The sequence below is a fragment of the Suricata suricatta genome, chromosome 16 (genome assembly GCF_006229205.1).
Source record: "Suricata suricatta isolate VVHF042 chromosome 16, meerkat_22Aug2017_6uvM2_HiC, whole genome shotgun sequence".
Lineage (NCBI taxonomy): Eukaryota > Metazoa > Chordata > Mammalia > Carnivora > Herpestidae > Suricata > Suricata suricatta.
Window position 1 is genome coordinate 14,408,815 of NC_043715.1, and position 26,532 is coordinate 14,435,346.

Sequence of the window (26,532 nt, forward strand, 5' to 3'; positions counted from 1 at the left end):
ATTCTCTTCACGTCCAGAAGGCAGGAAAGTCCTCTGGATTCCCTTCTTTGTGGGTGGAAACGGGTCAAAGGACTGTCTGTCGGTGTGGGTTTCCGCGACAGCCATGTCCATCTCGGCGAGGCCAAAGGGAGGCAAGGCACAAACTCCTACTCATCACTGCCTCACCTCAGCTTCCTCTCCCAGCCCCCTGTGGTCAAAATCTCTGGAAGTCTGTCGGTTCATACACAAGACCCTACTTATTCCTGCTTGAAATGGAGAAAAAAGACATCCGGGAACTTAGAGTACAGCTTTAAATTCCTCCAAATTACAACAGAAGAAACCATAGGCTCAAGCTGACCGCCTTCACTAGAATTCAGGCAGCGTTCTGGGCAGTGGCCGGTTTCGCCAACACCATTCCTTGATATACAGAGTTGCCCAGCTGTGCAGTAACATGGACGGGCACACGTTGGACAAAATGGAACCGTTTGGTTGTGGCCACTTCTGGTTACGGATGTAAGTACACACCTGTCTGGCCACTCCTGGCTCATACTCCCAAAGCCCGGGGAGCTTATGCAGCGAGGAGCCTACGCCAACAATGTTCTCCACAGAAGCTGTGCCGCCAGGCCGGGAGATCCCAAGGCCAGTTTCCAGAAATGGTTAATAAACAAAACCAACAAAAACAGGGAGAAGAGGGGCTTGATTTTTTGTTTTTAAGGGAGAGAGAGAGAGAGTGCAAGCAGGGAGAGGGGCAGAGGGAGAGAGAGAAAGAATCCCCAAGCAGGCTCCACACTCAGCACGGAGCCCAGTGTGGGGCCTGATCCCACCACCACCCAGGGATCATGACGTGAGTTGAAATCAAGAGTCAGACGCTCAACTGACTGAGCTCCAAGAGGAGCTTGTTTTAAAGGCCGTAACGTGGGTGTCTCTGAAGGGATAGAGAGTTCCTACCTAGGTGCCCCTTGGGGTGACGGATGTCTGTGGCCCCTCGCCTGGCTGAGAGGCACACTCCCGGCGGCAGCAGCCCTGCGCCGCCTTCTCTCTGGACCGGGTCCGCCCTCCCAGGGGCTCAAGCTTCAACACGTTATACTGCTCCCGTCACCCACTGTTTTCAACACGTTTGGATTCCCCTCCAGGAAACCTCCTTTCCGTTTAGACGGGAGGAGCACGTGGAGCCCGTTCTAGGGAGCCAGCCCTGAAGGGGTAGGTCTGGGATGGGGCACAGATAGCCCTGTTCCATCAGGAGTCATTTTGAATGTCTCCATTTTCCCATGGGAAGCTGCCAATCCACATGTTTATCAGATGTCTAAAAAAAACTTGCAAAGTACACTTTTTGCCCATTTCATCATTTAACAAATATCTGCCTCTCTGCCTCCTTCATAATTTACAAACTCCTGGGTCACCTTTGGAGCCGCTACCCCATGTTTCTCCCTCACATGCAGGCCAAGGTTTTGGCTAAACCCTCAACCACCTTTCCTCTCCAGGTCTTTACCCAAGCCTGGCCGTTTCCCTGCTGCCTCTCGAAAGTTCTCACCCTGCCTAACGTCTAAAGAGTATGCGTTTTATTTTTTCCATGAAATCAGCTCAGGGTTCCCCCAAATTACAAATACTACTTTCTCCACTTTTCTTCATCTTGTCGTCCTCCCTGGCCTACGGCAACTAGTCCGCTTACGGCTTTCTCTCGTACCCTTCCCTTCTGCCAACCCACCAGCTGGCCAACGGGCAGACAGGTGCATCCTCTGTGTACCAAATGTCTACACTGCTCTCTGGAAGCGCCTGGTACCTAAGACTCCCAGCAGCCAAAGGGGTGTTACACAGCATGTCCCTCTTCTGTATATTTAAGTCTCTTTATAAATAATACTATCAGCTAAGATAAAGAAGCTCTAGATCTTTCCTCTAAGCATTTGGTGGAAACTGTCATGTAACAGTGCAGAGTGAACCAAATCCCCATGACGAGGATGGACAGGCCACCCCATTTTGGGCAAGTTCAAGTACCACCAACATGGGCGTCCCTGAGGCCCCTGATGCAAGAATGGGTCGGGTCCTATCCTGGATCTCGAACAGGGATCATGACCTGAGCTCAAATCAAGAGTCAGATGCTCAAAATCTGTAAAGAGAGAGAACTCCCCCACTTATACACACCTTTTGCTACACCAGTGAATCCCATACACCCTCCGGAATTTCAGCCCCAGGAGAGCAGGAGGACAACCCATGCCCTAGGGCAGCTCCAGATGTTTCCCTGCAAACCAGAGCCCAAGACTGGAAGAAAATTCTCTCTAAAAAAGCGAAATCACCAAGATGAAAAAGAGAAAGGAATGTGACAGTCCATTAGGATTTAAAGATTTCACACAAGAATAGAGGTAACCATTTTCTGGTTCAGTTTCTGTGTCTTCCACTTCCTGAGACAGAAACCTCGAGGTGGACAAGGTGTAAACTGTGCATCCCTCAGGTGAATCCAACCACGTCAGGCTGCTCCTCCTCTCAGAACATCCAAACCCCCAACTCTGGGCCCTGTTTACAGAGGTCGATCTAATGAACTATGCTACCTGCCTCCTCTTTCCAGGACACGCGGCTACACCGGCCATCCTACTGCCCCAGGGCCTTTGCACCAGAGAGGCCCTCAGTCAGCCCCATGTTCACCATCACGTGTGCACAGCTCTGAAGATGCCTGGCACAGAGGCAGCTTCATTAAATACACACTAAAAAATATACAGGCGTATGTACAGACACAACCATCTCATTACTACTGTGCTTGTATGCAGTGTATTTGTAAGCAGTTGGAGGGTGTGCTTAGCCCATGTCTTGGGAAGCCGCCAAGTATCCCGTGCCACTCCCACAGTTTGAACATCAGACCTTGGAAACAGGCTGGCATGTATCTAAAGGCACATACTTAAAACTCTGAAAGCTTCCTAGACATTTGTGAATGATGTGCCGAATTGTGTGTGTAGTGAGGCGCTTGACCTCTCAGGTGGCCCATGTTCCCCTGAGCCTAACCTCTTGGCCACCAATGCTCCTAAGTCACGGTGGTGATGCACGTTAGAGCTACCAAACCCCAGTTCCAACACCTGTGGCCTAGGTCAGAATCTGTTCCAGGAACAAAAGCCATCAGTTACACACACGGCTAGCTGTTCAGAAACATCCGGCTGTTACGGTTCGAAGACGGAGCCTACGGAGATCCAGTGGAAGTGGTGTTCAGTTTACGGGCTGTGAGGACACTCACTGAAAAAGGAGTCTCTGGAACCCTGGAGGATGTGCATGAGGATTTGCGGGGAGGGGGGTGTCAGTGTATTTCCAGCTGGGAGAGCCTGAGCAGCCATTAGGTGAGGCCATCATCCGTCTACCTATCAAAATGTTCTAACAAGTGTATTCTGCATTCTTTCCTACCCTCGGGCTAGTGAAAGCCCGCTGAGCCACTTTAATCAACTATATTAAATAGCAAATGGAACATTAGCTTAAGAACCTAGAAGAGTTTTTACATTCTTGAAATGAACCCATGACTTGAAGGCCCGCTTCCACCAGGTATTCTCAGGGGACTGCCCTGTATCCAAGCAAAGCTGGAATCGAATGATAGGACCAAGGGCCAGGCAGACCCAAAGGGGAGAAGGCCAAGGGGAAGAAGGTGTTTGGGCAGAATCTCACCGTGATCCCTGCACTGTAACCCAGGCGGGCTCTCACTTCACAGACAAACACACTGGGTCCTGAGTTAGGCCGTGGGTGCTTCAGAGGAGCCTTCCCCTTGAAGGTGGCTCCAATCTGCATCATGTCAGCCACCTGGGCTGTGACAAACCTTTATGAGTACTACTGCATTGATTGTTCACTAGTGAGCGTCAAAAATGAATTCGGACCTTGTCCCCAGCAATGTGCCAGGGCAGGAGACCAGACCTAGAATCTATAGGATGGGGTACAAGAACCAGCACGAGAGGCAGGCTTTTTGCTGCTGAGATGGAAGCGGCCTCTCATAGCCCATGTGTGGCCAAGGAGGCAAGTCACCATTGTGATCAGGGTTACCTCCAGCCCACAACCAAGGGCTGGCTCTTCCCAAATCCACCACTGATGAAGGTCCTGGAAGGTGCCCTCTCTGTGGCTGAGTGCCTATGGGCCAAGGCCATGCTTGTTTGGAGCCTGAAATCTGGAGCATGGCTTCCCTTGCCCTCAAGGACAGAGGAAATGCCACCTTCAAGATTCTGCAGAACTCCAGGGCAGCCGAGAGTGGGAGAGGCAAACCTAGGGCTTCCCCAATCTAAAACCAACACGAGACCCCTCCCACAGGAAGTAAATGGGTGCAGACCAGAAAGATACTGTGATGCTTCCGGCCATGAGAAGCCCCAAGTGGTGAGAGGGGGGAAAAAAGTAACAAAGACATCATTGTAGACAGATAAAATGAAAATCTGACAAGGCTCTGTCCTAATGAATGATCCAAAAGTGAACTCAGACTAACTTGTCTCCCTTGGCAAATGTATTGTAGGTCAAGGCACAGCACCTGGAAGACAGAGACGAGGAGAGGGAGAGAATGGAAGGACCGAGGCTCAGAAAGAATGCAGGCTTCGTGCTAATGTACATCCTCTCACTTAACTGTCATAGGAAAATTAATGAGACAGACCCCCTCCCCCCCAAGATGCGAAGGGCCATCTCCTTCCACAGATGAGAGATATGACACTTAGAGGTGCAAAGTTGGGAGCCTGAACTAAACATGCAAAATCTGTCATGTGAATGCATTTTTCTTGGGTGAAGGGTCATTTTGTTCATCAGATTACCTGAAAAGGTCACAAATCTAGGAGTTATGTAACTTGACCAAAGTCAGCCAATTCAGGAAAACTGGGATCTGAATTCCCATGTAACTTTTTTTTTAATAAACATTATTTATTGAGAGAGAGACAGAGAGACAGAGAGAGAGCGCGAGAGAGAGCATGCGCGCAAGTGAGATCACGCACACACACAAGCAGGGGAGGGGCAGAGAGAGGGAGACACAGACTCTGAAGCAGACTCCAGGATCTGAGCTGTCAGCACAGAGCCCAACGCAAGGCTCAAACCCACAAACCAGGAGATCAAACCTGAGCCAAAGTCAGATGCTTAACCAACTGAGCATCCAACTCTTGACTTTGGCTCAGGTCTTGATCCCAGGGTCGTGGAACGGAGCCCTGCATCGGGCTCCATGCTGAGTGTGAAGCCTGCTTAGATCGATCCTCCCTCCCTCCCTCACCTCCTGCCCCCCACCCCTGCTCATGTGCTCCCTCTCTAAAATTAAAAAAAAATTAAAACAAATAAATGAAAGCTCTTGCAAACAGGACCGATCTGAGAGTCTCTAATGTTCCCTGGCATGAGAAAGGAAGAAAAAGAACCAAAGGAAGGTTTTCCTCAAGCGTTTCCGGAGCCACAGAAGGAAATGGGCTGGAAACCGGGACATAGGACAATGTATGAAGACATTCGTGGGCCCTCCCTTTTTATTCTATAGGATCCTCAAAGCAATTTCACCTCTCTGAACACATTCAAAGTCACAGAAGTGACATTTTTTTTATGGAACCCAATGGGGCGGCCTTATCCATCAATGACACAGGCATAGAACCAGTAACCTACCGTCACAGCTCTACATGATGTCAAAGAATGACCTGAAAATGACAGAATAAGCAGTAAATATCCACATTCCCTAAATCACAGTCTTTCTGAAAGGAAGTTCTCCAAAAACATGAAAGGTCATTACCTTCGCAGAGGGGATGTCTTATCCTCCAGGGTTGTGTGCTTTCCCAACCTCCCTCCCCCCATACAACATGACATTTTTAAAACATCATAAGCATTTGTTGCTTTCTTGACTTCGGAGGAGCACTGCACATACACTAATTAAAAATGCTCTTCATTGACATGAATGTTTCCCAGCAATGGGCTGAAAAGAAATGACCTGGAGGGTTCAGTGTTGAGTCTCACTAACCCAGCATGAGACCACCCAGTTGGCATTCTCAGCACCAGCCTGGAACATACCAGAAGCCTGTCATGTGTGACCCTGCTGAGAGGAGTAATTCTACTCCACAAAGAAAACGATGGCAGAGTAGCATATTGTGTGACTGCCCTGTGTACTTACACTAAATTCAGAAAAACCAGCAATTTTAAGCAGGGTAAGGGCAAAGTCCAGAATGGCATCACGCAGCTAACAGAACCTAGGAAATGTGTCCCTTATCAAATAAAGAGGTGTACTTGGTGTAATTCAGAGTAGGAAGACAAAGTATTATTTCTAAACGGTGTGCCCTCCACACCTTTTCCATGCAGAGGATGGAAGGACACAGGAAACACCTTTTGGAAGACAAAACACAGCCAAGCCTGAGGCCGTCAGGAGCTACACCAGAATCCCACGAGCCAGTGCCCCCTGGAGTCAATGAGCAGCTAGACTCTTCTTCTATTGCGGGCACTAGTTTAAACCTGGAATCCGCATTTATTTGGTTGGCTTATCTGTTTTTGCTCATATGGTCACTTCCGGTCAACTCTCTGGCCAACGTAAAAAGTAACCGATCCAGGAAGAGTGGGATATTTGGCAGAAACAAAAGAGAAGGAGGGCGCCTGGTTGAGCCTCTGCCTCTTGGTTTCAGCTCAGGTCACGATCTCACAGGTCATGGGATGGAGCACTGCATCGGGCTCTGTACCAGGCATGGAGCCTGCTTGGGATTGTGTCTCTCTCTGGTCCTCCCCTGTCTGCACTCATGCTCTCTCTCAAAATAAATAAGTAAACATTAAAAAAGAAAAAGAAACAAAAGAGAAGTGAGGCTGTACATGACCAGGCACTTTCTTCTCAAGACAGAAGCTCTCCTCTTCAAACGATAACCCAGGTCCGTGCACCAACTTGTTCAAGGTGGTTTTTCTGGGCCAGTGCTCACTAATCATCGGAAGGGTTGAATGACTGTGGCAGCAGGAAAAAGACCAGAGCAGGAAGAACAGAGCAGGGTAAGTGTGTGGGACAGGGAAGGCTCAGGGCCCACTGCACGATCCACAGGAATCCAGCAAGACGGCACCCAAGTAGCTCACTGGCTGAGCTACTCATGGACAGGAGAGATCCTGAATCAGGTACCCATGAGAGAAGTAGCATAAGACACGGTCCCTGCTCCACAGAGGTTTAAGATTTTAGGGTTGAACAGTAAGAAGATACTAAACAGTCAGCCAAACAAGGCTGTCAAATCTTTCTGAACAATAAGAGATAAATAAACAGCACATAATTATAATTATGCATAAGACTCTGTGGTACAAGTTAGTTTTATATTGACTTAGAAAAGTGAGAGACAGGGAAGAATGTGTGGTTTCAATGATAATGTCCTTTTCAAGCTCCTTTCTTACCCACACTGGCTTCTCAACTTGCTCTCCCCCATTCAGAGCATCAGGACCCGCCTCAGCACCCACATTACACACCCTAGCAGCTTCCCCCCTGTTTCTTCCACATGGGACCACAGCAGTAAGCAGCTCAACCCGAGTCCCCATTACACTAGCCCAGATCCCCCTCATCTTTTACCAGAGCTTAACCATCAACTATCAAAACCACTAAAACTAATCAATGAGGAGACAAACCAGTAGCATGTCCCTCCCAAAACACAAAACCGGATTCTGATGATACGGAAACACCAGACAAACCTAAATTGAAGGGCACCTATAAAATAATGGATCTGTACTCATCAAATATTTTGAGGTTGTAAAAGAAAAACAAAAGACTAAGGAACTATTCCAGATTCAAGGACGTAAGAGAGGGCAGATGAACACAACTAGTGATCTGTGATTTTCTTTCATGGAAAGGGCATTACGGGGAAAATCTGAGCAAGTGTAGATTATCAAGAATTCTGGTTTCAATGCTATTTTCTGATTTGGGTAATTTCTGTGTCATTACTTAAGATGGTGTTCCTGTTCTTAGAAAATACACACTAACATATTTAGAGACCAAAGAGCACCATGCCTAAAATCTACTCTCAAATGGTACAGAACAGCAACAACGTGCATTCTTCATCTATATTTTACACACGTAAGTCGGGCGTGAGAGGGTGTGACACAGAGAGCTTGATAAAGCAAGGGTAGTAAAGGTTAAGACTTGGGGAAACTGGATAAAGGTATGCAAAAATTCTCTTGTCTTTACTTTCGTGTAAGCTTAAAATTCTATCACAGTAAACAATTTTTTAAAGTACAATTTTAAAACGAAATATAGTAAGAATCCTAACACCTTTAGTTCAATTATATAGTTTTTGTATTGTTAAATATTTCCAATTATATACATTACTGCATAAATATTTTAGATTGCATAGAAATTTCATTTACTATTTGTTATTTTCAAGCTACTAATAAAAATGTTACATAAAAACAGAGTTCTCACCAGCATTTGGAGCTCCCCTCAACACAAACAGCTCAGAAATCAATGTATTATACCTATTTATTAGTCTTTGTTTTAGTCAAGGTTCGGCACATGTGAAGGTTTAACACTGCAAAAATTTCTCTTGAGGCTCTGAATCAGATTAGGTTATAAGAAACACAGGAGTATCTCTGTGTTTGTTTTTAATAAATCTATGATAGTCACACTTGTAATTCTATCCGTCTTTTTAAAAAAGCAGACTGGCATAGTGGACGGGAAAGCAGAAAAAAGCTGGATAGAAAAGATGGAAGAAAATGGGACTGCCATTGTTAATCTTGGCCCAACATCCTTTCTCTGGCTAGAATGACCTGCTTACTGGCCCTTCAACTCCTCAACCAACCTCCTGAACTCCAACACCCCCGGGGTCCTCTTCCTCGGCCTGCTCCCACCCATCCATCCTTCCAGGAACAGGTAGGCCTATTCCTTGGAGCTTCCCAGTTATTCAGCTCAAGAATTCCTCACACCTTGGATTGTCCAGGATATTTACTGCCCTGCCCGACTACCCGGTAATTACGGCGGGTCATCTTGAACACTGTTAATCTTGTATGCGGGTGTGTATCTCATAGCCCCAAAAAAGATCACAGGCAGGGATCATTTCTTCTACTCTTTTATAATCTCTCACAGAAACTAGCATTTACAACCAACAGGTGCTTAACAAACAGCTGCAAAGCTCCACATGCCCCAGGGTTTCCAATGCAAGAATGGAGGAAAAAGTTACCACTGAGTAACCTTGAAAAAATGCGTAGGGAGAGCGGTGAATGTTTCTGAAGTACATTTAGAGTCCCCAGAATATAAGTTTGCATTTGGACAACACAACTTCCTTTTTCAATGAGAATGCATGTACGTTATTTCATTTTATCTTATTAGTATGATGGGATGTGTTCTTGATGAATCCATAGCACTATGGTTACTCATCATCATTCCATTATCATTACATGTTTATAGATTTCCCCTTTATTACTCATTTTATTTTTTCCATCAAGCATATTTCAGATATGAGGTAGTAATTACCAAGTTCTCCACTCCTTACACTTAAAGTTTGCCATTTTTCCCTGATCATAAAAGCAGTAAGTGCCTATTATTGATAATCTTGAAAATACAAAAAAGTATGAAGGAAATAAAAATCATCCACAATCAGTGATAACTTCTCAGTATATTTATATACATTTTAAAGGAAACTAGGACAATTACATACGATTTTGTGTCTTGCGTCCCTATTGAGCTTCATCCATACCCTTAAACACTAATCAAAAACATAATTCCTAATGGCTGCCCAGATTTCCACCACATAATCATAACAGTTTATTTAATCCCCTCCTTATCTTTTAAAAGAGGTATGGCAGAGATTCCTAATTGCCTTCCTAATAACTGCTCTTCCTGGGTGAACAAACAAACACTCCTAATTTGGAGCAGCAGTACCAACGTTAAGAACTGCATCTCCCAGTGTCTACAGTACGGGGAGAGTCATGTCACCAAGTTCCAGCCAATGAGATGCAAGAGACGGCAAGTGGGTGTGGCTTTGTGGCAAGCTCTTTGGGGCTATGGAGCAGCCCCATTGAGACCATGAGGATGGCTGCATGGAGAGAGGGAAGGAAGATGCAGTGGGTGCCTTCCCTCCTGCACTTGACTGTGGTCCTCTCAAGTCAGTTCCGTCAAGGAAAATGAAAACTCTAATCCATTTAATCCACTCTTGGTGTCTCTCTGTAAGTTGCAGCTTAACGCTATGCGAGAAAATAAGATTTTTGTCTGTTTCCCCACCTTCTACTACCTTTATCGTCTACAAAGCTTGAAAACGTACAAGACCAAGCCGTCCTCTACAAACCAGATTGTCTGTGAGTCCAGCGGTAGGGACCGGCACCGAGGGTTGCCTAAGTTGTGGATAATAAGCCCTACTCAAGAAGCCCGTTCGAAATGATGTGGGCATTTGTTTCTAGTGTTCCTGCAACTGAGAGTGACCAAGAAAGCTGCCCCTCACTGGCTCGAGTAACTCCCATAAACGAATTCCAAAGTTACAGGCTGCTCGTCAGCTTGGCACACTCCCCTGCCTGGAACTCAGCCAGCAGGGCGGGGCACATGCCTGCCAGCTTGGAACAGGGTCTGGGCTCCCAGTCTCCCTTTCAGAGAAGAAACCTGGCTGAGTCTGAACTCAGCCCTCACCCAACACAGCTCCTGCTGGAGGCCCTAGCACTACCAGCCAGAGCCCAGAAGCCCAGGGGCCCCCAGACCCCAAAGGAGCCTTGATGTAACACACATGACTGTGCGGCCTGCTGGGGACCAGAACATTCGCTCACACAGCAGCTGGGCCAAAGCGTCGATGCAGTTTCTACTTGGTTCAAGGAAGTGGCATCACAGCTGCCCCTAGAAAAGCTGCTTCTCTACTGACGACCAAACCATTTTCCCGTAAAAACAGCAGACAAAGCACTATAAACCCTCACGTAGCCAAAACTTAAGACTGGTATATATTAGGGCTCAGTGAACTACCTGCTTAAGTCAGGTTTAACGGGATGACAATGCTTTAATCCCGCTGCTTAAAGAAACGGCTGAAGTGTGCAAGTCAAGTTTCCAGTCTTGGTGAGAACAGAACGGTGAACGCGATTTCACCATTCCCAGGGGGGTGCCGCGGCCTGACTGGTCTCCGCACCAGGAGCCCCAGCACTCATGCCTCTGCAGAGGTTCGCGGCCACAGAGGCCAGGGCAGACTGCACTGGGCCCGGGGTGCCTCCAGCCTGCATCCAGGGGATGCCAGACAAATGGATTAACTTTGAAACAAGCTTATTTTACTGCCCGAAAGGGAAAATGAGCCAAAAGTCCTGTTAAACTGGGACCCTACCTACTCTGTTTCACCATAATTTATGGGACAGTGTTCCTGTTCAAATACTAAAGACTAGGGACGTTTCCTAAAGTGCATGCACACAACCTCAGAGGTTTTGGCCAAAAGCGACTCTTCAGATTAGCTGGGTTCAAATTATTTCATTGCTCTTATAAGGGGTTTGAAGAGTCTAACAGAAGCTAATTCTATTGTTCTCTATAAATTTACATTTCTGGCTTGGGAATCAAGTCTCCCTGAGAACCAAGAGGGTGTAAGACAACAGTGGCCACATGCTTTTTTTCTGTTTCATGAAAGCCATGAGCTGCCCACAGCCAAGGGCGCCCTGGAGGTGGACGGGGAGCTCAGGAGATAACAGCCACATTTCAGAGCTGTCACAGCATGCCTGGTCAGCCTGGTGTCCCCAGCCTTCCAACCACTTCCTCCCCACGTGATGCCTCCCATCAGAGACTTTCATTAACCAAATGCTGGAGGGTTTGTGTCTATTTATGTTACCTCCTCTTCTCCCCTTCTGTCCTAGCTGGGCATATTGGGGGAAAAAAGTTATGATAAACTTTAATAAAAACAAAATTAAAATGATTAAACCTTTCATATCCTTTAGAGATAATCTCTCTTGTGGAGGCTGGTCAAATCTGGAAGAAAGCAAATGCAATCCAATCCATCCCCCGACCCAACCAAAGGAAACAAACAGAAAAGGCTGCCTGTGGCCAGATTTTTAAAATAAATTAAATTTGTCTTCACACACGGCAGCCAGGTGTGGCTGAAAAATACTTTCCAAATATCCATGATGTATACCAACATCCTTCCCCCAGGGGTCTTTCAACATGAGCCTGACAATCCTGAGGGGAGAGGGACCCTGAGGGGGTTGGAGTAGCCCTAAAATGGTTAATGAAAAAGAGTCACTATTTCCCAATTAGTTATATAAAACCTGTCTGAAAAAAGGGACTAAAAGCCCTGTTTGCACACCATCTACGGGACACACACACACACACACACACACACACACACCAGTCCACATTCCCGATTAAAGCAAAGTCCAGAGAAACAGTACACTCTAGCGCAAATCTCCCTGGTCTTAAGGGTTGGAAGGAAGTCTTCAGATCCGCCAGAGATCTGGGCACATGTCCGTGGAAAATAAAATGGCTGCAGAATTAGATCAGGCTTGTCTGTCCAAGGCTGGCTAGACACGCAAGTCAGAGCTGGGTCACCGGCCCTTCCAGAGTGGGATAATGACCTCTGGACACGCAGCACTGGGGACACCGCAAGATCAAAGGTGTTAGGGCCCTGAGCTCTTTGCGGATTACAGAGGTAGGCACTGAAATGAAATTCCTGTCCCAGAGATACACATCGCAATCTTATACAACAAGTTCTGTGCAATGTGAACGCCCATCGGAAGAAGGTGCAGGGCAGGAGATGGAAGACTCAGACGCTCTGCCTCGGTCACCCTAACACGTCCCGGGACCAGAGACAGCTTCTGATCCCTGTAGGCGTTGTTTCCATCGGAGTAGAGACAACCCATCCTCAAGTCAAAAGGACAGATCTTTCCTGTGCTTCACACTTAAGCAATGAGTCACCAGGAAAGGATTTTGTTTTTGGAAAAAAAGCTGCTGACCCCCAGGCTAAAGCAGAGGACTCCACAGGGCTATGCCGAGCCCCAGGAACAGCCTCTAAGCAAGCAGTTAGGGGTCAGTGGCGCCTTGATAACTGCAGTCACCCCTCTCCTCCCTGCCTGGAGAGACAACTCTACTTGGGTTGACAGAGAGGGAGAACCTTACATCTGGACTATGGTGGACATGAAATTTTCCACAGCAACCGGATTAGAGTAAGTCATACCGTTCACCTCCCCTGCTCACATCTGCCAATGACTTTTCATCTTGATGGGAGCAAAATTCAAATCCCCCCATGCACTGCCAGGGCCCCCAGGGGACTGGGCTGCTTGAACCATGCCTCCCAGCCCTCTGCCCCCCCCCCTGCACCACCCCCAGCCCGGGGGCTTGGCACTTGCTGGACCTCCACCAGGACTGCTCACACTCACTGTCCTCCACTCAGCTCCAATGTCACCTCCCCAGAGAGACTTTTTCCAGGAGAATCTCATATAAAACAACTCCACCGTCTCACACTACCCTACCTGGCTCTATTTTAATAGCACCTTGCACAACTGACATTCTGTATTTGTTTATTTGGTGTCCGTCCCCCCCGCCCCCAGCTAGAGGGATAAGCCCAGACTCCGTGTTCTCCTCCCACTGGCAGATTCCCCGGAGCCTAGAGCGGCGCCTGGTCATGCTAAGGACACGTTCAGATTTGCAGGACTCAAGACCTCCTCCTCTGGGCTCAAATCAGTCACATCTTCACCAGCCAAGACTCCTTCCTAAAAGCAACAAAGGTCAAACATGGTCTTTCCTGGCCTGATGCCGTATCTTTACCTCTTCATTTGCAAAGACCTTCGCACCTGCCCATCCTCTTTGTTCCTCCCTACCCCACCCTTTTTCAAGAACCATGGCCGATTTTTATTTTGTTCTGAGTTTTACTGCCAACATAGTCTTTGTTGTTGCTCTGTTAATAACACAAGGTCCACCAACCCAAATTCCAGTTAATGTCTACTACGCAATTCGTCATGACCATAAAAATGCCCAGGGTGGACACACATTTGCAGGGCCGGTGGCCAGGCCACATGCTCATCACACAGTGCCTCAAGGTTCCTGGGGCTTATTACCTGAGCAGGTTCCAGCCTGTGAGACCCCAGCCCCAGCGGACCCGGTCTGAGCGGCTCTTTCCACTTTGTGAGGTTTCTCACTGCTTTTGGAACTGACTCACACAAGAGCAGTACACAATACCATAATGTCAGGAAAGCCATGCAGACCACTGTCCAGTCTCAGAGTAAGACCAAGGCTTGCACTCTGATGTCACAAATAAGTGCTGCCCCTTTTCTCACTTCAGTCTTATGGGTTTCCCCATTTCCATACTGAGAGAATTGAGCAATGGACCACATTCCCTTCTAGATATGAAAAGCCCTGTCCTAGGGCCAAAACGCTACTTATCCCCTGGATGAGTCAGTCAACCCACAGCAAGGAGGGAAGACACAGCGGGAAGCAGTGACTCCGAGCTCTGCTGTTGTCTAGAGCAGCTCTGTCCATGAGAACTTTCTGTAGGGGAGGGAATGTCTACCATCAGCAACATCCAATATGGCAGCCACGAGTCACACGTGGCACTGAGCACAAACAGTCCTGAACACTGGGAACCTAGAGACGTGAGACCGCTACAATTGGCTGTGAAGGGGTGAACGACCTCTGCTTCACGCTCCCACAGTCGAGGGAGGCCCGTCTGGAAGCTGGCTTTGAGGCCTGCATCTCCAGCTCACAATCGGAAAGATGAGAGTGGAGACTGAGGATGTGCCAGCCCTATACCCAGGTGGGCACAGGCCCTCAGTGAAAGTTAGTGAGGGTGAAAACTTCTGCCCTGGGACTTTTAGATAATGCCAGGCATGGAATATTCACTAAGAGTAAGGTAAAATCAAAGAATAAAAGGCCCTTTGGGTACTTCCAGCAACCTAAGTCCTTTGGATGGAAGCCCAGCCGAGTCACACCACCCACAATTCTCTACCATAACAGGCTGTGGAATATGGCTCTGGGGGCATTTACCCCAACCAGAGAAACAAAACAAAACAAAACAAAACAAAAGCAGGGCTCCCTAACACTATCCCCAAACCCGGTGAGTTCTGCTTGCCCCTGAAGCACCACAGGCAACAGTGCAGAGCCGGTATGGCTATAAATCCCTCCCACACAAACCTTCTCCACAACCGGCCTGCTGGAGTGCCCAACAAGGCCAAGTTTTATTGATGCTGAGACTGTCACATTTCACAGGTGTGAAGCCGTCCCTACACAGGGCTGGCTGGCTGCTTCCGGGGGTTCCCCAGGAGGAGGTACGAGTGGAGACTGTGTGAGGACAGGGGAGAAAAAAAAATCACGGAGGGACGAGCTCAGGGGCACAGTACTCCAACCTGACTCCATCCTGGCGAGTTTCCTCCAGCTCCTCCGCCTTCCCCTGGAGTCCCCTCCCAAGGAGCGGGCCCTGTGTCGCTTGCCAGGGGCCTCAGCGAGGACAGAGGACGGGAGCTGTGGAGGGTCTCCCCAATCTCCCGTCACCTCTGCATCCGCCTCCACATCCCATCTTTCCCTCCAACCCGAAGGATCATGGAAAAAGACATATGAAACAGGCCTCAGATGGCCTCAGAAAGCCCATCTTGTAGACTGCATTGCGTTCCCCCAAAATTCATATGTTGAAGCCCTAACCCCTTGTTCCTCAGGTGTGTGTGTGTTTGGAGAGACGGCCCTTGAAACACTGAGCATGTAAAAGGAGGCTGTTCGAGTAAAAGGAGGCCCTAAACCAATCTGACTGGTGTCCTCAGACAGAAAGACAGACAGACAGCAGGGACATGCACAGAGAGGAAAGGCCATACGCGAACAGGAGCCGCTGTCTACCAGCCAAGGGGAGAGGCCTCAGGAGAAACCAAACCTGCCAATGACTTGACCTTGGATTTTGAGCCTCCAGAACTGGGGGAAAACACATTTCTCTTAGGTAAGCCACCCAGCCTACGGTATTTTGTCATGGCAGCCCTGACCAGAGTAAGGCAGTCCAGACGAAAATGTCTGTCCTGAACTCAGGATGTGAGACCAATGGAAACAGTGAGAGAAAAGAGCACAGATTCTTTTTGTGACTTCATGAGAAGACAGGAGTTTGGGATCAAATTCTAAGTTAAAACAACAGGTCTGTTCCAAGAAAAATCATGCACTGTCCAATTTTTAATATTCTAATTAGAGCAAAGGTCAAGGATCTTTTAAAAGCTCCTTTTGTTAACATACACACCAAGGCCTCAAGATAGGCTGGAGATACGAACTATAAAAAGCTCTTTAACATGCACGCGGCAAGATGCAGCTTTAGAAAGTCTGATCAAACTCCCTCAACACTGCTAATAGAATAGGCTTACATACTTATTTTAAGCATACCACTCTCGTACCGAGAAAAACTAAGAAAAAGAAGCAGAAAGAGAGAGAGATAGGACAGCAGTAAAGAATATACCCCACCCAGACTGGCAGAAAGCAGGTGGTGGGTGAGCACCATGTTCCTTAAAATGGAAATCAAAGAACTTTATAAAAATGCAGCCCAAATCCAGGCTGGGCCTGCCAGAAATCTAAGGAATCCCAGTGAGAACTCCAATACTTTATAAACTATTCTATAAGTTATGTGAAAAGAACTTTCTCAGCTGGTCTATAAATCTATACTGTCTAGTAAGGTAGCAATGAGTCATGTGTCATCTCAAGCACTTGAAATCTGGCTAGTATGACAGAGACACTGGATCTTTTTTTTAGGTTTTGTTCTTTTAGTGTGTGTGTGTGTGTGTGTGTGTGTGTGTGCACGCGCGTGTGTGAGGGGGGGGGCAAAGACTGAGATAGATAAAGAGATGGGGGGGTGCACAAGCAGGGGAGGAGTAGAGAAAAGGAGAGACAATCCCAAGCAGCTTTCACAGCATCAGTGCAGAGCCTGATGTGGGGTTCGAACTCACGAATGGTAAGCTCATGACCTGAGCTGAGATACAGCTGTTGCCTAACTAACTGAACTACCCGGTGTCCTAGGAAACTGAATTTAAAATTTTAAAATAACGCTAATTAATTTAAACTTAAATAACCATATATGGCCATGACTACCATACTAGATGGGCAGGCACGGATCTGGAGATGTTTACTTCGTTCTCAAGGGATCTAGAAACCCAACGATGATGAAACTAACGACAGTGCTTATACTGATCTGAAAGGACACAAAACTTTTCATTTCTAGTCAATGTTTAAAAAAAATCATGAGACTATAATTCTCATAATTGGGTCACAGTTTGAAGGGGGTTCCTTAACATCTCTAAGTCTGAGAGGCCTTTGAGCTATTTCTGTAAGCAAAGAGATGCATGTTCTATTTTCCTCCCTGGCCCCCAACCAAGGTCAGGAACAAGTTTAATATAGAATATAAGTAGCTCAAGACATGGATTCTTTGCACATTTCTAAAGGCAAAGGAAACACAAGCCTTAATTTCCCTTGAAAACTACATGTGACCAACACAAGGGGTACTGAGTGCCGAGGTTGGGGTGAGGGACGCGTGCACAGAGCCGCCGCTTCCTGCTACAGTGGTCAGCCCCAGTCCCCTCCCCTCAAATGACATCCCCAAACCTCAACCTAGCAAGAACACTCACTCACTGGCTAACAATCCCTGTTCACCTGAAGGTCAAGTTTCAAACTTTCAAGTTCCTTAGATAGCCCTTTTCAAAGGTGACTTGGCATAAAGATTTCCCTAAAATAATACTTGGTATGATACAATATTCTCAGTCTCTCCCGGGGGGCTCCTGTGTTTCTGGGCTCTCTGGCATGCTCATACCCTTCCACTGGGCACCACTGAATCAACACACACCAGTAACCAGCAGCAGGTCCTTTGTTTTTTTCCTTTGAGCAGTGTCCCTTACTATCATCCTCCCTAGAGGAGAGTGGCCATGGTGTTGCTCCTCTCAGAGTGGGCAGCACTAGGTGGCCCTGACGACACACACCACCACCTACCCCAGAGGACAGTACGGAAGACGGCCTAGAGCCCCCGGCCAAGAACAGGGCTAACTGGCCCACAATGTGGAGCCACATGAATAGCCCACTGTAGAGGGCAATGTATGCTCCAGATTCATACAGTGAAATAAAACAAATCCCTGGTAGCTTTGATCAGCTCATAAAAATAAATCAACTAGTGAATGGCAGATCTAGAATATGAAAAAATGGGTGAATAAGAATCACTGCAATTCAGGCCACTGCAGAAAGGTTTCGGGTAATATCTGGAAGGTCCATGTCTTGGTATACATGTTAGTCTCCCCTGGAAAAGACGGAGAGGAAAGAGATGACGTGGGAGGTTGGAGACTCTGGACCCAGTGCCCACGCCACCACTATGATGATATCTCACCCTCTTTGGAGAGACCCTTCCAGACCAGAAACACGGGACAGCAACGAAACCACATTTCGCGTGTCCGCCTTCCAAAAGACCAGATCATTAGCATATTTTGCAGAGAGCAAACAGAAAAGTTTAATTGCCCTTAATTACCCAGTTCAAGAAGGCTCCTAGATAATGGCTCTCAGATTTCTTGCCTGGCATCGACATAATCTCCCTGACTCTGGCTTCATTATATTCCTAACTTAGAAGCAACAGTCTCTCCAACATGACTTTCCATAACAGACACTGAAATTCAAGGGAAGGCTGGACCATCCTCACAAAGGTTTCTTGTATGAAGAGTCAGACCCCAGGCTTCCACACTGGTCTGCTGCATGTTCGGGGTGCGGGAGGAGGGGTGGGGAGGGCACCTAGCATATACTTAGAGGAAGGACTAAGACAAGGAATATGTAATCAGAAGCCATCACAATTACAAATGTAAATGAACAGGCAATTGGCGCTGACCTTTGTAGATTGTTAGAGGACTAATTAAGGCAAATCAGAAACTCTGTTCCAACAGAAAAACAAGACCGTGTACACCCTAAGAACTACTCCTGTCCTCCCCATGTAGATGCAAAATGTAAGAGGATCAGACCGTAATCAAACTGTATGTTTTACAGTGACGAACAGAAAACTTGTCTCTACGAACAAAAGACAATCAAGATTTACTCCTTGGTATGTTCTAGTGCTAGTATCTCTAGGTACAAGTGCCATCAATAAGTGACCTCTTGTCATGTGCCTGACACTCTCTTAGATTTCGAGGGTAGATCCCACCCACGAGACAGCCAAAGACACCAATTACAAACTTTGCTGAGGATGGTTATTTTTAAAAGCTTCAAGAAAAATACTTTTAAAACATAGAATCAAAGTGATCAACCTAACAGAGTCAAATCATGTTATTCTCTAAACCCCATTTTTCCTTTAATGGTATTACGCCCTCTTTCACACTGACACATAATGATCTTTGTCCATGCATTGTAAAGCATGTTTCCAAAAAGCACACTGAAGTTTATAATCCTATTGTCCAAACAGTCCTCAACAGGGAATGTGTTTAAAACAGAGAAAGTCAATTTTTTCCACTCCTCTGTTAAGTGCATAAAATTTCACTCTAATTTGATGTGAAGTTTTTTTTACATGTAATGTCTTTAGTTAGAAATATGTTTATCCCTATGCCTTTCCCCAAGTCCCAACAGCAAGACCTACCGTAAAAAGGAAAAAAGAAAGAACACAGCTGTTTGGTTTTACAAAAACAACGTTTTGGAATTACAGAACTGGCCCTAACGTATTTCAGTGCTATGAGAAAAATTACTCTAAAATGGCATATAATTTAGCTACTTATAGAAAAAAAAGTACTTCATAGTTAGAACGCAGCCTCATACAAATTTTGAAAAATAAAAACAGGAAAAAATGAGCAACTTTTGAAAAGAGAACATTTTCTTATGCTCTTAAGCCGCAGAGGTTAAAAGCAAAAACCCCATGAAAGTTGGTATGAAAAAATGACCCATAGAGAGAAGCCAGGGGGTGTTTCAGAGCAGGCTGTCACCAAATCCACAGTATCACCTGGCAGGCTCTGCCTCCTGACCCTAGGAATTCACTACCCCAGGCGCCAAAGACATGTCAGTAAAAAGGGATGCCAGCTTCCGTCCTAAACAAAATATTCTCTTAAACTCCAAAGGGTTGCACCTTCCGTAAACTGAGTCATCCTCTGGTTGCCTTGAATGCCTGGGCGGGCATATCCACCAGGGTGTCCACAGCAAGGGATGAGAGGACACGTCAGCGGCGTCTCCCAACTCACAAAAAGTCTTGTATGTAGTCGGTGTGCAATCAAGAACCGTTAGGTTACATCTGTGTCAAGTGTGGAGGTCCAGGACTACATGAAAGAGAAAGTGGTTAAGGCCAGGGTAAGACAGAAGAGAGGAGGAGGAGGAGGAGGAGGAGGCAGGCGGACGGGAGGAACACAAAGGGCCTCTTGTCTTCCTGAAGCCAAGGGCGCTGATACAGTGAAATTAACTACAGCTTCACCCAGGAGCCAGAAATGCCTTTTTAATAAGCAAACAGGGGAGCGGTCCTCCACATGACCCACCTACGAGAGCTTTCCATCTTTCACGAGCTTCCGGTCAACTAAGGGGAAGTAAACAGCCAGTGCCAGCAACAAAGAGCTAGATCGTGCGTCAGCGCGTAACAGCGGGCCTTCTCTACCTCCACCTGGGTGTGGGGACAAAATGGAAAGACCAACTCCCAAGCAAGTCAAGAGACCACTTGGTCTTGCAGAAAATGTACTCAAGTCCGTAACCAAAAACTGGGCAGGGAGACAGGAGACAGGAGAGAAACCTCACCTGTTTAAATTACTTCCTTTTCTCTGAGCTGTGTACGTCTAAGCCATTTTTTAATTGGGAAGTCCCACTGTGTGTGTGTGTGTGTGTGTGTGTGTGTGTGTGTGTGCGCGCGCGCCTCCTGTCTCGTGTGAGAGTGAGGCTGGCCAGCATAAGCATACAACTATGACACTAAGTTAAAGACAATACGACACAGGGCCAGCGTGCCCACAGCGTAAGGGGAAAGCCTCACAGGGGCAGGCCCGGGCAGGGGGCAGCGGCTAACTACTGCGCACCTCCGGCAGCCGACACCCGGCGGTCTGGTGCAGGGCGGGACCCAGGTGTGTCATGTTCGGCCACAAGGCCTCTCCAGGGCTGAGGCGCTCAGTGACAGGTGGGACTCCTGGCCACCACCACAAAGTTCCGAAGGGTGGAGGAGAGCCCCACGATGCCTCCTGCTCCACACTTAGAAATCCGTGCAGGTTGGCAGGTTAGGTGGTGAACCTGACTGACCGGGAAACATACTGGCTTTAAGTCAACAAGGAAAATCTGAAGAGCTCTTTTTACTCAACCACGGGGAGGAACTATTCTAGAGTTCTCCCACCAGCCGCGGCAAGGCGAGTCTGGGTACCTGTAGAAGGTGATGGGACACTGGGGTCTGCGGCCCTGAGCTCAGGGAAGAAAACTATTTTGTACAACCTTCTGATGTGTGGACAACAGAGGTGGAAAGGAAAGAAAACCATCATTTAACTAGCTGTTGACAGGAGGCCAGCGTAGACGACTCCAGACGGCACACCGTTTACACACAGCTTACAGTTAGGGTCCCCACAAGGCGCTCAAAGACCTCCCTACGGCGTCTTTATTATGCTACACAAATGACGTGTCCAGCTGAAGGTTAACGTCCTGACTCTAACGTGACAAAAGAGAAGACAGGGAGTATCTGATCCCGTCTCTGTTGATAAATTTGAACTTGATGACCTTCAGTGTCTTCAATTCACCTTTCCTTGAAAACATTCTTTCAACAAGTTAGGAGTCAATCCTTGTGGGGAGGGAGAACGTATTTTAAGATGAGTTGTCTTAAAGGGGTTTCTAAAGTGGCACCAAGTTACTTTTAATGTCAATGTGAATATTACCTAATAATTTGCCCCTCTGTCATTAGTGAAGACTATGGGCTCAGCCAGAGTGTGTGAGGGAGGAGGGAGGAGGGAGGAGGGTGGAAAGCAAAAACATGACTCCAGGCCAAAGACAATACAAAAGGATTTTGAAATACAGAAAGGAAGTCTATCATCTAGACTAAAGTTGCTCATACACTTCAGGGGGAAAAATAACTCTTAATACGCATTAAATGAGAGAAACCCAGAAGGCAATGGTGTAAGAAAGCAATTCCAGAGCGGACTGCATAAATAGAAGTATTACATTATAAAACAGGGAACTGTTTGTTCCAGTCCATAGACCCCGGGTGAAATGGCAGCTGTACACTATTTAGTTTGGGGCACCTCATTAATAAAAAGGGAATTCTGAGGAGAGTGAAAGAAAGAATTGAAGGGTGAAAGGGACCAGCTTTTAAGGGAAGATTAAAACAATGACGTATGCAGAGCTGGGGGGAAAAAAAAAACCCTGAAATAAATAGGTCTGCATTTATGGGTGAAAACAGGAGAATCCTATAAAATGGCACCCTGGCAAAATAATGTCAAGTGGCAGGATCAAGCACAGGCCAGAACATGGAGAACAGGGACCCCCACAGGCAGATGGCTCAAAAGACTCAGTATTCAGGCACAGAAGGGTCTGGGGTGCCAGCCTCGCCCCTTGCTCCTGAGCGCACACAGGTGGAGGGACGGGGTCGGGTCCCAAGCAGAAGCCCCTGAGATTATGGCATTTGAACTTGAACCCGAAAAGACATCTGAAAACCACACGGGAAAGGACAGTCTTGCAGTGATCCAGAGGTGACAAAAGTTATGCTGGCACCCAAGAAATGACCCTGGTTCCCGCAAAAAGAAGGACTGGCCTCTCCACTCTGAGGACTGGCCATTAGCTACTCCCGCAGGGAGGGCACATGCTCCCCCAGATAGCTGCTCCCTACATGTATGGGAAGAGCGCTAAGGAGCCTCAAGGAGTAGGGACAGGGGCAGGGGACAGAGGGGTCTGCAGGGGCTCAGGAGAGACACTTCCAAGAGGAAACGAAGCTGACCGAACAACTGATGTGGCAGGGCACTCAGAGACCAGGAATGTCTACTCTGGCAGAGGGCTACCCATGAATTAATCATAGGTACCTAGCAAACCAGGGAAAATAAAAAGTTGTACAAGAAGGTAAATGAAATTATAAAACTCTACATGGCTCAGCTGTGATTAATATTTATAGAGTTAGAATAATGAAAACAGTGAATATTAATATAACCCCAAATTATTATTTAATCATCATGGAAGATGGAGGGAGGGGAAGGCTGGGTATACAAGGCGGGGCTGGGCAGTGTGGTGTGGGGGGTACAAGGGTGGGGTGGGGGCCGGGGGAGTGCACGGAGTACGAGGTGTGCATGTGTGAGTCTGTGGGTGGGGGGTGTGAACAGGAGCAGCTGGTTTGCAGAATGGAATACCAGTGAAAGCCTCATCGTTCAGAGGAGAAAGCCAACAGATAGTGTCTAAAACAGAAAAAAAAAATCAAGAAACAGTAGGAGAAGCCCATTAAGAAAGATGGAAATAAATAACAGAATAAACAACTGAAAGTTCAAAGCCACTGCTCAGGGCAGTAGGATGGGGGAGAGGCAGGGGGTGCACTTTTCGTAAGGTTTATGTAACTTCTTGCCTTTAAGAACCATAAAAATGTGAATTATGTAAAATTAAGATTAAAAACTCCATGCAGACACTGCAGCTCAGTGGCTGAAGGTGCCGCAGGTGACAGAGAGGTGAAGGACGGCCCCGACTCTCCAGGCTGGCCAGGTGGCTTAACAACATGCCGGGAGAGGGAAGCTGGGTTGGGGGGCAGGGGTGAACTCATACCCCGTGAGGCGGCGCCAAAGAGAAATTCAGGGAACGGTCTGAAGCATATCTGATAACACCAGGAGATCAAAGCTTTAAAAAAACTGGAAGCCAAGGAACAGGGCCTACTACCCAGCTAACACGAGACTGTGGGGCAGGCCGACGACCATGAGCCGGGGCTGGGCCGGGCACAGGAGGAGGGTCAAGAGAAGCACAAGGACAAGACAGAAACGCACCCTGGAAGCTCAGGGAGCAGGGCTTTGGGATGGAGCCATGCAGTACTTCCAGAGACCACAGAAGGAAGTCCAGGGAAGGACAGCAGGTAGCTACAGGGTTGGGTAAATCCAAGGTCAATGGTGACCTCTTAAGGGTGGTTTGCTGACGTCGGGGAGACAGGCTACCAGAAGCTGAGGAATGGGCTGGAGACAACCAATACAGGCTATTCTCTCAAGAACCTTGAAGATTCTCTCACAGAGAGAGAAGCAGGACACAGGATTATGGGAAAGCTCTTGTTCCGTTGTTTTTAAAGAGGCCCTGACTGCCCTGTGATTCCAAGTTGAGAGAAGGGATTGGAAGGGCTGAAAACACAGAAGAAGGAGGATTTTACCAAGTGAAGTCCTGGTGGGAAAGAGAACCATAAAGAGGTGGCAGTGACAGAAAGAGGGGACTGCGGTGAGAGACAGGAAGGGGGCCGGGAGCTGGCGAGGTCCCGCTGGAAGGCCCCGACTCGGTGTGGAGGCAGCACCAGGCCATAACGCTCAGAGGCACCCTCAAACTCAACAAGAAAACATTTAGAACAAGCGTGGGCTGTCCTGATCCTCTCTGAAGTTCATTCTCACACACTGGACTTAAGGCCGCAGACTCTCATCCTTGCCACCGAGCAGGCTTTACGTCCACCTGGACCAATAGACTGAATCTAGAGTAAGCACCGGGGGAGTCTGGGGATAGGAGACAAAGCCTCTCAGGCTGTCCTGCTCACTGGGCAGTGGTCTGACACCCGATCAAAGGGAGGTGAAGATCCTTCAGTTCAAAAGTCAGCAAGAACTCGCGCAACATTCCTTCCAGAACCCGATGGTCATCTGTGAGTTCGCGGTGATGGACCGAGGACCAGCAGCAGCGAACCAAAGCCCGCGGGAGGTCCGTACCAGGTCCCACCGGAGACCTCTCACCAACAGGCCCACGAGACCACTCACCCGGATCGGTGGAGGGGCACCTGCGGATGGTGAAGATCTGCCCCAGGTCCTCGTCCTCCTCGGGAAGGCCCTTCTGCAGCCGCTGCAGCTTGCGCAGGCTCTCGCTGCGCTGGTGCTTCATGGAGCGCACATGCTGGATGAGGTTCAGCTTGGCCTTGGTGGAGTAGTTGCACAGCACGCAGTGGTAGTAGCAGCTCTCGCCCTCCACTCCGCTCTCGTGCTGCTGCAGGTGCTGCGAGGGGCAGAGGAGAGGGACGTTGTGGGTGAGCTACTCGAAGCCACCGCTGCCATGAGCCCTCCCATTCCCGGCCTCGGCCCAGGGCTGAGATTCTCGGGAGGGGGTGTTCTGTCTTCCCCAATGGACGTTCCCCCTCCAGCAACGCTTCGAGGACCAGCAGCCTGCAGACTCCCGTCCCCAACTCCCCCTGAACGTCCCCTCCCCGGCGGGCGGCTTCCCTCAAGGCTGCTAAGCTGCTGACCGAGCAGACCCTCCCCATGTGGCCTGGGTCTTCCTGGCACAATAATCAAAGTTCCTCCCCACACTCTCCAAAGCGTCCTGCTTGATTTAGATCTGGGTTTGCAAACAATGGCCGACTCCAACCTGCTGCCTAAATTTATAAATAAAGTTTTAACAGAACATAGCCACATCCACAGATCTGCATATTAACGATGGTTGCCTTCCAACCACCAGAGATGAGTGGCTGCACCAGAGACAGCATGGGCCCCAAAGCCTCAAATAATACTACCTGGCCCTTTACAAAGGTCAGTCAACCTGTGCTTAGGTGACAGCCTACATGGTCACTCTCCCTGCATAGAACCCTAGGTCAGTAACTGAGCCAAAGCTGCTGTCTGGCTTTTCCATGAGAAGGACAGGTCAAGTTTTTATATTTAGAACCACAGTCTATTAGAAGAACCTAAAACTAGGTTTTCCTTTGATTTAAAAAAAAAAAAAAATGACAGAAAAATAAACTTCTCCAGACTGGTTCCAGTCAACATCTGAAGGTCACTTGACTTGGCTTAGTGCATCGGATGGTCAAAATTACACTCTTTGTTGTGTTTGTGTGTTCTGATTCCAGAACAAGGAAGCCCGAAACCTGGCAGAAAGCAGGCACACACAGGACTAAAGTGAGGGGCGCAAAAACCGGAGAGGTCATGGGAACAGTTAGCAGCCCCCAGACTTCCGTGAGCAGAAGACTCAGAGATGATTCAAGGGCAGAATTCACAAAGTTTGTGCGCTTCTCTGAGAAAACGATGCAAGGTGTGGGCCCGTCTTGCTAACAGCTGGAAAGTGATGAGCTCCTGGTATAGAAAGGATAATCTCCTTCATTTCAGATGACCTCATTTTAGAAGAGAGAATTTTTCTTTTGGCTGCACTTTATAAAGCAGGGGAAACAATTCTAATAAACTTAAGTGAATGATCCAAGGTAAGCAAGCAAGCAAGTTAGTGGGAGAGAGGGAACAAGGACCAGCATCTCATATCCCCCAGCATCCTTTTAGAGGAGGAACTCAGATAATGTGTTTTATGTGTTTGTGTTATTAACTATCCTGCCCTCCTTCTCCCTACCCCCATCTCCTGACCCCGGAGCCTGGCTCAAGAGGACACGGAAGACACAAAAAATGCCCTAGAGCTACTTGGTGATGTTCCTGTCCTCTCTGACCTGCACTTGTCGGTGCCCATGCCGGGGTAACTGTGGCTCCTCCTGCTTCGATAGCCTTCTTGTCCTGATTATAGTTTGAGACAGTGAGAAGACAGAGCAGTTACAATGCCCTGTGCTCCATGAAAAATCCCAGAGCAGCCCTACCAGCACTTCCTAGTGAGTGACACAGGTCCAGGCTCAGGTGCTCACATGGACACATTCTTTGTTCATGAGGAAAGTA

The 26,532-nt window shown here is 47.9% G+C and overlaps 1 protein-coding gene across 1 annotated transcript in view; it reads right to left on the reverse strand.

Moving 5' to 3' along the window:
- Nucleotides 1–26,532, reverse strand: part of ZFHX3 (zinc finger homeobox 3) — a 233,639-nt gene that overhangs the window by 69,805 nt on the left and 137,302 nt on the right. The window contains exon 4 of the mRNA XM_029925069.1: nt 24,655–24,886. Within this exon, the coding sequence (XP_029780929.1) occupies nt 24,655–24,886 (232 nt within the window). The remainder of the gene's footprint in view (nt 1–24,654; nt 24,887–26,532) is intronic.